This window comes from Watersipora subatra, chromosome 6 (genome assembly GCF_963576615.1).
Source record: "Watersipora subatra chromosome 6, tzWatSuba1.1, whole genome shotgun sequence".
NCBI lineage: Eukaryota > Metazoa > Bryozoa > Gymnolaemata > Cheilostomatida > Watersiporidae > Watersipora > Watersipora subatra.
This window is the reverse complement of record NC_088713.1, coordinates 45,515,729-45,528,415: the sequence shown is the minus strand read 5'-3', so window position 1 is coordinate 45,528,415 and position 12,687 is coordinate 45,515,729. Positions and strand designations below refer to the sequence as shown.

General features: G+C 32.9%; 1 protein-coding gene across 2 annotated transcripts; it reads left to right on the top strand.

The window, feature by feature from the left end:
* The first annotated feature begins 2,862 nt into the window (after positions 1-2,862).
* LOC137398729 (uncharacterized) lies at positions 2,863-9,615 on the top strand. 2 transcript variants are annotated; one of them, XM_068084919.1, is made up of 5 exons: positions 2,863-2,943; positions 3,883-3,933; positions 4,270-4,317; positions 4,577-4,651; positions 8,998-9,615. In XM_068084919.1, exons 2-5 carry the CDS (start codon positions 3,915-3,917, stop codon positions 9,462-9,464), a joined length of 609 nt encoding a protein of 202 aa, XP_067941020.1. In that variant the 5' UTR covers positions 2,863-2,943; positions 3,883-3,914; the 3' UTR covers positions 9,465-9,615. The 2 variants fall into 2 exon arrangements, with proteins under 2 accessions (XP_067941020.1, XP_067941019.1); XM_068084918.1 differs by having other exon boundaries at positions 2,866-2,943; positions 4,571-4,651.
* Positions 9,616-12,687: the final 3,072 nt, after the last annotated feature.

The following is a 12,687-nucleotide window of genomic DNA, read 5'->3' as shown; positions in this document are numbered from 1 at the left end:
CTCCATCCTAGTTTTTAACTCCATAATTGGACAGACAGACGAACAGACGGACAGACAAGGCTCTACTATAGTAAAAACTAGTACACTGTGAGTTATGAGTGCCATAAGATTTTATCATATGCGCCAGTAAAGCACAGAAAATCAATATATGTACAGTAGTTCTGAAACACGGGAAGTTGAATAGTTGGTGCAGATGACGGCTAACATGACTGTCACGAGTTCAAGTTTTGTAGGATGCAATAGTTTTTCTCAATTCCTAAACGAAGTTCAAAATAGACAGACAAGACTCACACTACATTAAATATTATTGTTATAAAGAGAAGTCCAGTAAGTATCCTGTCTTACTTTTGCAGAGTAACTATGATTTTATGTCCAACGTATATAGGCTTATTTGACATACATGTATATTGTTGAAAGAAAATCCTTTCCTTGAACCTTCTCATTATTTCATCTATGCTTAGTTGACAATGAGGTATGTAAGACTGTCTTGCAAGGGGATTCAGCAAAGCAATTAGGGGAGATATATCTCCCCTATATCTTGTACAAGAGATCATATCCTGCTTGCCCTCTAGGTAATCACTCTTCGCTGTCGCTGAAATTTATGAATGTGTTCAGGAGTTGAAATCGGTTTCTTGACATTACTGAACAAAAACCTGGAGATGCATCTGAATCACCAAAAGCCCAGTAATCCTCAATTTTTGGTTTTGAGGTTACACCCATCAGAACTTGCAAGCTTACATGAGTTTTGATTTTTTCAGTAGTGGTACCTGGCCATTTGTTATATCTTGAATGTTCACCAAAATCCATTAGGCCATCAAGAAACTGGAGAGCATAATTGTTTGTGTGATCAGCTATCATTTCAAAGGTTTCCTCAGAGAATAACTGATAGAAATACTGTACAGGGTGCTTGTCAACAAGGCTAAAAAGCACACCTTGTCTTTTAGAATATTTAGGACACTGCACGGGAAGGTATCATCCTTTGTGTGGCTGCCAGTTAGCGCTTCCATTACCATCATCAGAAATGTTCGATATTAACGCAACACTACTATTAATTTCATCGTCGTCAGAACTATCTCTTTCATTATCTGCATAATCACTAAAATCTAAATCTGAACCAGCGATAATGTCTTCAGCATGAGTAATTTTTTTGTATCCTAACTCGGGATGTACTTGCAAAAGCCATAAAGACACTAAATAGTTCGAACGTCAACAAGAAAAATGTCCGTTTTGAAAATAAATTCCTCAACAAAAATTTTAAATTGGCTCGCTAATTTAGGCTAATTTTTAGATAAATCTTTGGGAAACACTGCCAATCTCATCAGATTAATAAAGGTCGTCGTTGGTTGTGCTGTCAACGGATAATAAAAAATAACTACTACGCAATTGCTGGGAAAATCGCAAAAAAGCCTCTCTGGCAGTCGTCGCACAAAAACGCATTTATGCGTCTACAGCAGTGAAAGGGTTAAAAAGCATGGTGACTCCGCATTAGTTTACAGCACCATGTTACTAAAGCTTGCTCTCACGACTCTTTTTAGTAAGTTTAGCAGTGTGAATACTAGCTTTCTCAAATTAGCCATTGGAAATGTGCCAGACTAATGGCAAGTGATAGGCATTTACTTAGCCTGCCACTGTTTATATGCTGTTTGTAATACTCGTGCAATGCTGGGCATTTTTCTAGTATTAAATACAGACAACAAATATCGCTTTCACTGGGGTAATGATAAAAACGTAGAGGTACGCAAAAACTCTAGGTTGCTTTGAAAAGCAACAAATACTCCATATAGACCGTATAATCTGAGATTAAGTCACAAAGTTTTATAGTGGCTGATGGCCTCATATATAATGTTCAATATTTGAATGCAATAATTAATGAATGCAAAAAATAACTTAACTCTTTAATTCTCTAACCATAATAGGAGTTATCCTATCGCTACAGCTGATATGAGCCTAACGAGTAGACAATTAACCTAAACTCTACTAGGATAAGACAAAGAATCAAGTTGCCAGTATAACAGATAGTTTAAAGTTAGGTTTCCTAGTCGATAGATTCATAATTATGACATCATCACACTCACTTTATTCTTTGATGAACTCTTTTACTTTGATGTGTGAATAAAATTTTATATTATTTCATTAAAATATTTGAAGTTCCATCATTGTTCTTTCTAATTCTATTTAAAAAAATTCTCAGCTCTCACAATGTTTTAGTTCACTTTCAGAGCTATTTACTTACATAACATATTATCCTCATATTTTTAAATTCTTCATAGTTAGTGTATTCAGAATGTTCTTTGACTCTCAAATAATAACCACCTTACTAGATATGAAGACATCACATTTTCTTTAAAAGCCTCTGTTACAACTCTGCTTAAGATATTGAAAGAACTATACTGTATTTTGTTGAAATTATTAATTTTCAACTAAAGAGTATGTTTGTATTTATCCAGTCTCTAGACGTTACACAGATTAATAAGATTAATAAATAATTAGTTTTATTCTTGAAACCTCTAAAATGATGTTATACAGTTTTATAGATAATTAAACATTGAAAGCTTATAAAGCTTATTAAAAGCTTAAAGTTGATATGGTTAGTTTATTCAGAATAATTTGACTCTCAAAAATCACTGCAATAACAAGTGCTACATTAAATGTAAAGTCATAATAATTCTTAAAAGCCTCAGATACCATTATGTTTCGAATATAAAAACAGGTGTAATTTGTTGTAACTATTAATGCAAAATGATATTGGAAGATTTTTTGAAAGCTTTCCAAAGCTAAGCATTGCTATACAGATTCCTAAAGAATTAACAGTTAAAAGCTATAAAGCTCAGAAAGCTCTTACAAGCATCATATTCAGTACGAAATTAGTTATTTTGTAACCAATTTTATTCCCATATCTAGTCTTGGCTGAGGTGGCAGTCAGAATTATCTTGAAGAAGTCTGGTAAGTTAGTTTTTACTTCAACAAAAATAAATATTCAAGTGGTTACAAGGATGATAGTTAAGCTTCTCGCATTGATATTGTGGTGGACGTTGCATTTGCTTTATTTACTCCTATATGCCTTGTACTATCTTGTCTTGTTAAACATCGTGATTCGTCCCCCCTGTCTGTTGTATATGCTTATTTCTTATTACTCTGTACGTTTTAATCGGCGACGCCAATAATTATTTAATCATACTTATACTTCTTTTTATATTATTATTATATTCAGTTTCAACTGTGTGCTATGTTTTTACTTGTTTTTGTACATATCCACCTTCCTTTTATATGGTAGTAAATTGGATGACTTGGCGAGATGGGCCAGGCTCCCTGTGCAGTTGTGAATGCCTCTGTTGTACATTGATTGTGGCGCTTACAGTCAAATACAAACTTATTCACTTTGAACTCATACACTCTTTCTCTGCCTGAAACAGGGGTGGATTGCAGTAGCCCCTTAGGAGAAGGCGTTTGACCTTAAAAATATTTATATTGACAGTAATGAGGTTTTGCTTGCTATTTGTACATTAACAAAAAGCTCTAAAACTACCATAACTGTAGCGAGTAGACTTATTAAATGGCTTCTGCCTACTTAAAAAACTATAAACTACTAATAATTTACCTGATAAAGTCTAGACAAGTTTGGGTTGAATTAAATTTAAAGCAAAGTAAAATCAATCAACAACATTTGTTAACATGTTTAATAAATTAATAATCAGTGCAATAGTATCTAGTACTTTAACGCCGTTATCTTGTTGTACAGTTATTAAAGTAAAATCAAGTACTACTTATCTTGGAACTCTGAGAACCTAAGAATTATTTCACCAATAAAAAACAACAGACCATTTGTATGTGCAACAATCCTCTTTGTTCATACTTTGTGTTAAATATTTATATTTATTGTAGTAAATACTATGATTGAATCTGTATAAAGACATATGATGGCTGATAACAACGGTGAGTACACTATTTTCCAGCAAATCAAATATCTTTGCTTTCTGTACCATTTTGTACAACTTTGACAGCTTATGTTTTCTATTTGCTAATTGATTGGCTATAATTGGTCTGACTGCTTGCTGTTTTTTGTATGAGTGTTTTAACTGAAATCAAGTTTTGTCGATTTCAATCTTGAAACATTCTGGCAGTCAGATCACTTCAAACGTCAAAAACAATTGTAAGTGATAGAAAAATACCGATACTTTCTGATAAAGTCTACTTAAACTTATGCAGGTTCATTTTAATCTACTTATAACTTAGTACTTTAAGATTTTGGTGTTTCTACATTAATTACAGAAGACTTCCATGAATTTGATGGCCTTGATGAATGGATGCGTGCTGAAGGTAAGATTTGCATATTCTACATATTTACATACGTGTTTGAATCTTTTCTACTTTTTTCTAGAGAAAGCCTAGATAAGTTAGCTTTTAAGTTAGGGGATCAAGTTTTGTAAATTTTAATGTTGAAACATCCTGGCAGTCAGATCACCTCAAACAATAGAAACACTAGTAAATAATAGAAAAATATCAATGCTGCGTGATGGAATCTATTAAAATTTTGGGCAGGCGCATCTTTGGTCTACTTTTAACTTATTAGTTTCAGATTTTGGTTTCTCTACAATCAGTCCGGAAGACATCTTTAACTGTGATGACCCTCGTGAGCGTGTAAGTGATAAAGGTATGATTTGCATATTCCACATATCTAGTTACGTGTTTAAATCTTTTGTAAATTTTTTGTAGAGAAAGTCTAAGTAAGTTAGTCTTCTGATTTTAATACTGAAACTATTAAGTCATGTTATACTTTGGAGTTAATATGTGATTTGGTATTTATTTTCATCAACTAAATTAGTTGAGCAAAAGAACAAAGCTGAAGGAGTGGTGAAGCCCATAATACGCAATAGCATAGCTAGTCGGAGCGTTGGGCTTGTCGTCATCGGGTTTTATTCACATGTCAAAAAGATACAACCTGAGTTCTCTCTTGAAACTGGCCACCTACTCTATGCCTTTAATAAAATTAGGAAGTTAGTTCCAAAAAATGGCTTGCTAATAATTCACCCTGCGATGGTCTGCGCGGGAAGAAGATTGGGGGAGATTTAGACAGAAATTTGAGAACCGGGTTTAATTTATTGTGTGAGGGATGTAATTACAATGAAATTCTTGATGAGCTAAAAGTATCATGTGATATGAATATAGTGAACTGATAGGTACAGTAGTATGAATGATGATTTGAAAAGAGGTTTGGTGTGGGTGAGACGAGGTTTTATGTGAATGGTCCTTATCATGCATTTTTGAAGTGTTATTAAATTTGTAAGATGGATGGGAGGTGCATTGTCCCATGTCACAACGCAATATGAAAGTTTAAAATTAACCATGGAAGTGTATAACAAAAGCAAGTTTTGTGGGGTAAATATTCAGATGTACGGTAGAGTACGCCTAATAAAGGTCTCAGTTTTCTTTAGTAAATATCTGATGTGTTTTTTCCAAGTGAGATTAGAATAAATGAAAATACCTAAGAATTTAGTGTGATCTGTCTGACAAATTGGTTTGTTGAAGATTAAAAAGGATGAGTGTTAGCTACATAAAATTTATTTTGGTTTTTTTTTAATAACATGAAATTAGTCTTACCAACATTTAAGGTGAGTTTGTTAGAAGTGCACCAGTTTTGAATAGCGAGAAGTTCACCTATGTGCTCGTTGATGGTAGAGGAGTGGAAAAATAGATTAGTGTCATCTGCATAGAGCAAAGGTGTGAAAAAGTTGATGACATGTGTTAAATCATTTATGTAAACTTTTAAAAAATTGGACCAACGATGGAACCTTGAGGTACACCACATGTTAATTCTAGTATGGAAGATAAAGTGTTACCAATAATAGTGTGTTGTTTACGTCCGGTTAGATAGCTTTTGATCCAGTTAATTGCGGTGATGTTGAAACTAAAATTGTTGAGTTTTTAGTACAATATGATATAGTCTATTGTGTCAAAAGCTTTACTAAAATCTAGAAAGATGCCAAAAACACATTTAAATATAAGGGTTTTAAAACATTATGGGTCAATTTATTTAGTGCATCCTTGGTGCAGCTCTTTTTCCTAAAGCCATATTGCCCATCGTTATAGGCAGTAAATTATCCTCAAGGTATTCCATAATCTGTTTATTTACATCTTTTTCAATTATCTTACTTAGCACTGTTAGCAAACTAATGGGTCTGTAATTAGAGCAAATTTTATTTGAGCCTTTTTTAAACAAGGGTTTTACTTTAGCTATTTTCATTTTACTTGATACTTGAGAAGTTGTTAGATTGAAGTTTAAAATTTCAGTTATTACAGGAGCAATAGCTTCTGCCACATCATTAACTACTTTTGATGAAATGTTATCACATCCGGTTGATTTGGCTGGATTAACCTTTTTTAGATGCTTGGTTACAATAATACAATAATTTGAAAGTTAAACTTTTTGTCGATATCCTTTGTGTTAGCTCTACTGGATTATGAATAAACTTCTTAAAATTTTGTGCCAGTGACGGACCAATAGAAGTAAAATAGTTGTTAAAGGTGTTGGCTATGTTGATCTCTGTAGTCAGTTCTTTTTCATCATGTATTATAGAATTTAGGGCTGTTGAGGATGAGTTAGCTTTGCCAATCCCAATATTTAAAATTTGCCAGAGGTGTTTGGGCCCAGAAGCATTTTTTATTCGGGATTAAAAATTGTTTAATTTGGCATTGCAGAGTTTCATGGTTATTTGATTCCTTAATCTTTTGTATCAAAATTTGAACTTGTGGTTAAGTTAGGTGGTGAGTTGAGTGTTTGAGAAGAGAGGTAGTCTCACTTTAAAATGAACTTGTATATACGAGATGAAATTCAAGGTTTTCTGTTAGTTTTGTGATTGGGTGATGAAGGGATATTAATGAAAAGAGCATGTTTGTTGCAAATTGTTTTAAATATGTCTAAGAAAGTGTTATACTTTGTTTCAGTAGAGTTTGTTTCATATATTGAGTGCCAGTTGGTGTTAAAAAGATCAGAAGTAAAAGCTTGTTTGTCTTAGGTTTTGAAAGAGCGATGATACGAATGATTGTCTGAGAATTGTGGTCTGAAGTTGGTGGGGTGCAGAGCAATAAAAGTTGGCAAATGGTCGCTTATATCAGTATGAATGGCACTACTCTGTATGGAAAAATTGTCAAAGTTTATGATTATGTGGTCAAGACAGGCTTTTATGAGAGTAGGAATAGTGACAGTGTGGAGATTGTTGGAATGCGCTAAAATGTTATTATACAATCTACTCGCCTGAGCAGAATTTAAAATGTCAATATTGATATTTCCTAGTATGATCTGTTTTATTCCACTTTCATTTTCAACAAATTTACCCAGTTCATCTGAGAATTCTGATTAAATTTTGTTTGAGGATGGTTGTCAATAGATGATTAACAGAGTGGGGCTAGTTTCAAGTTGCCCGAACATACCGCTATTTAAAGTTATCTGTAAGGCTTCCGAGCCTGTAAATTTGATTTCGCGGCTTTTAATGTTGTCAGCTATGCCATTGCGTATGTAGGCTCCAACTCTTCCAGCTGGGTTGGTCTCTGAACACCTGTAAAAGAATAGTTAGGTAGGTGAAAATAAGGTGTTTCATTATCATAAATACAAGTTTCAGTTAGACATAAAACATTAAAGGGTTTGGGGAGTAGAGAATTCATAGTGTCCAATTTTTGAAATTTCTTCTGTAGACTTTGTGCATCAATGCAAATTGGGTCCAACATAATAGGGTCCAATTAATCAATCACGTAGTTTGCACATGTGATACTTGGATTCATAATATCCAGAGAGTTATCTAATCAACGACTTTTAGGGCATGGGTTATTCTATATGCTTAAGATCGTCTTCACATTTAATGTGAATCAGGGGAGAACCACTAGTCTTTCTTAGGTATACATTCAGGTTGGCAGTCCAGGCAAACTTGCAGTTATATTCTTTCTTGAATTTTCTGGTTTTGTAGTATAACTTGGCTTGAGCAAGGGTCAGGTAATCATTGATATAAATTTGTTGAATGTGTAGATGTTTGAAACCAAGGCATGAAGTTAATTAAGGGTTTTCTTTAAAAGCTTTCATGAATGACTTTCGTTTGCGTGTATGGATAAATTTGACCATGAAGCGATCAGAGTTTTTTATTCAAAAGACATTATCAATATCGGTTGGCACAATAACATGCGAGATCTTTTGGCCAATGGGATCCAAGGCTCCCATGATATTCTCATTTGGTTTATGTGGTATGGCATTTACTATTACGGTTTTCACTCTTTCCTGGTGTTCAAGTTTGGTTAGAGTTTCTGTCTCATTATTAGTGGTTGTAGTTACAGTAGATTTGATGGGGTCTTCCAATTTGCCATTTATGAATTCCAGTGTTTTTTCCAAATCTGATCGCTTTTGGGTTGCTGTATGAAGTCCATTTTCAAGTTTGCGTAGGCGCTCGTCAAACATCTCCATTCTGTTTAAAATCTGGTCCAGCTTTTCATGGATAGAGACCATATCTTCATCCTTAATTATGTCCTGAAGTATTTCCCTTAAAGATACAGCAATATGGATCTAAATCACACTCAACTATATCAAAATGTCAAGACCAGCTTAAAAACACATAAAAACAAAGATAGGTAAGAAGCATCTATTAAAAGGAAGCTGTAAATATATTAAAAAGATTTACATTGAAAGCCAATATATAAACTAATCTAGATATCAAATTCAAATAAATAAAATACGTGTTGAACTTTGGTATTTGATTGATATAGTAGTATTGAGCATTTCAGTATGTCTAACAACATGTTCAGGTGTATTTGAACTACTGAATATGAAAACTAAAAGTAGGCCATAACGTCAATACGGAAATTAATAATAGAACTTGAGAACGCGTGGCTGGGTGAATTAATTGTCAACATGTAGGACAGTTATTGGCAAAGCCATACTACATCCGCTAATTATAATGAATACTTATCTCAATATTTTATATGGTTGTTACCGTTATGAGTCTTTTAACATTTCAGATAAACTATGTTTAAAGCTGAAAGAGTTAGGAAGAAATTTGGCAAAAGAATTCCATGGCTATGGGCAAAGTGCCCATCCAGCTTCAAACAACAGTCTTTTTAATTCCGTTGCAACCCATTATCGGGATACTAAAATAACTGCTCTCTCCATTTACACAAAGATCAGCGAAGAAGCCAAAAGAATGGCCAAGTACTACGCAGTTTTCCTTCCAAACGCTGAAAGGGATTTGGAGTCTATGATCAGCCAATTTGAAGATGAAGGTGACGGTGATGAGCTTTACTCACATCTAGCAGCAGTGATTGATATTGCTGAAAATGCTCTTGGTAAAGAGATTATAGTGTTGAATGGTAAAGGGGAAATAAAGTCTTTTGGGAGAGAGGAAAAGAAAACCACTAATGAATCAATTGTGATTGTTGATTTTGGTAATGGCTTTGGTGGCACCCACTTATCTCAGCACATCTCTTAGTTACCTTTTCCTGTTCTGATAATCAAACTATAATATACTTCAAACAATCTGATAAGAATAATACTGCATCTGTGTTTACAGTGTTGACAGTTAATATATGGAGCAGTTTTTACTGGTGTCTCATAGTCTGTATTTTAATTAGGAGCTAATATAACAGAAACCAAAAGAATATATGATATAGTCTAGCACACAACCGAACAAATCTTAATTGTAATGAGAGTTGAATTCATCTGTTCATCTGTCTGTTTGTCCGCATGTCTGTCTGTCCAAATCATTAGGAAAAAAGATTGTGCAGCACAAGAATCAAACTCTGGTTTATGGATTCCTAGCCAAACGTAATAACATCTGCATCACTCAACAACTTTTTCACATCTTAGAATATTTGTGCTCATAATTATTACACATGAAAATTATTCCTAGAAATAAAAAATAATACAGCATATTGTGCACATCTGCACATTCGAACATTGTGCACATAATAAAATATAGTTATTACCCATGATAATCTCTCATGGCACACAGAACTCCAAAGTACCAGCCATAATAAAATATACTGGCATTAAATAATAATAGAATGATTGTGCACATAGTTATTACATATGACAATCTCTCATGGCACACAGAACTCTAGAGTACTCGCCATAATAAAATATACTGGAATTAAATAATAATAGAATAATTGTGCACATAGTTATTACACATGACAATCTCTCATGGCACACAGAACTCCAGAGTACTAGCCATAATAAAATATACTGGCATTAAATAATAGTAGAATAATTATGCACATAGTTATTACATATGACAATCTCTCATGGCACACAGAACTCTAGAGTACCAGCCATAAAAAAATATACTGGCATTAAATAATAATAGAATAATTGTGCACATAGTTATTACACATGATTATCTCTCATGGCACACAGAACTCCAGAGTACTAGCCATAATAAAATATACTGGCATCAAATAATAATAGAATAATTATGCACATATTTATTACATATGACAATCTCTCAAGTCACACAGAACTCCAGAGTATTAGCCATAATAAAATATACTGGCATTAAATAATAGTAGAATAATTATGCACATAGTTATTACATATGACAATCTCTCATGGCACACAGAAATCCAGAGTATTAGCAATAATAAAATATACTGGCATTAAATAATAATAGAATAATTGTGCACATAGTTATTACGCATGACAATCTCTCATGGTACCCAGAACTCCAGAGTACTAGCAATAATAAAATATACTGGCATTAAATAATAGAATAATTATGCACATATTTATTACATATGACAATCTCTCAAATCACACAGAACTCCAGAGTATTAGCCATAATAAAATATACTGTCATTAAATAATAATAGAATAATTGTGCACATAGTTATTACATATGACAATCTCTCATGGCACACAGAACTCCAGAGTACTAGCCATAATAAAATATACTGGCATTAAATAATAATAGAATAATTATGCACATAGTTATTACATACAACAATCTCTCACGGCGCGCAGAACTCTAGAGTACCAGCAATAAAAAAATATACTGGCATTAAATAATATTAGAATAATTATGCACATAGTTATTACACCTGACAATCTCTCATGGTACACAGAACTCTAGAGTACCAGCTATAACAATATATACTGGCATTAAATAATATTAGAATAATTATGCACATAGTTATTACACCTGACAATCTCTCATGGCACACAGAACTCTAGAGCACTCGCCATAATAAAATATAGTGGAATTAAATAATAATAGAATAATTGTGCACATAGTTATTACACATGACAATCTCTCATGGCACACAGAACTCCAGAGTACTAGCCATAATAAAATATACTGGCATTAAATAATAGTAGAATAATTATGCACATAGTTATTACATATGACAATCTTTCATGGCACACAGAAATCCAGAGTATTAGCAATAATAAAATATACTGGCATTAAATAATAATAGAATAAATGTGCACATAGTTATTACACATGACAATCTCTCATGGTACACAGAACTCCAGAGTACTAGCAATAATAAAATATACTTACATTAAATAATAGAATAATCATGCACATATTTATTACATATGACAATCTCTCAAGTCACACAGAACTCCAGAGTATTAGCCATAATAAAATATACTGTCATTAAATAATAATAGAATAATTGTGCACATAGTTATTACATATGACAATCTCTCATGGCACACAGAACTCCAGAGTACTAGCAATCATAAAATATACTGGCATTAAATAATAATAGAATAATTATGCACATAGTTATTACACATGAAGATCTCTCATGGCACACAGAACTCCAGAGTACCAGCAATAATAAAATATACTGGCATTAAATAATAATAGAATAATTGTGCACTTAGTTATTACATAAGACAATCTCTCATGGCACACAAAACTCAAGAGTACCAGCAATAAGAAAATATACTGGCATTAAATAATATTAAAATAATTATGCACATAGTTATTACACCTGACAATCTCTCATGGCACACAGAACTCTAGAGCACTCGCCATAATAAAATATACTGGAATTAAATAATAATAGAATAATTGTGCACATAGTTATTACACATGACAATCTCTCATGGCGCACAGAACTCCAGAGTACTAGCCATAATAAAATATACTGTTATTAAATAATATTAGAATAATTATGCACATTGTTATTACACCTGACAATCTCTCATGGCACACAGAACTCTAGAGTACCAGCCATAATAAAATATACTGGCATTAAATAATAATAGAATAATTGTGCACTTAGTTACTACACATGACAATCTCTCATGGCACACAAAACTCCAGAGTACTAGCCATAATAAAATATACTGACATTAAATAATAATAGAATAATTGTGCACATAGTTATTACATATGACAATCTCTCATGGCACACAGAACTCCAGAGTACTGGCCATTATAAAATATACTGGCATTAAATAATAATAGAATAACTATACACATAGTTACTACACATGACAATCTCTCATGGCACACAGAACTCTAGAGTACTAGCAATAATAAAATATACTGGCATTAAATAATAATATAATAATTATGCACATAGTTATTACACATGATGATCTCTCATGGCACACAGAACTCCAGAGTACCAGTAATAATAAAATATACTGTCATTAAATAATAATAGAATAATTGTGCACATAGTTATTACATATGG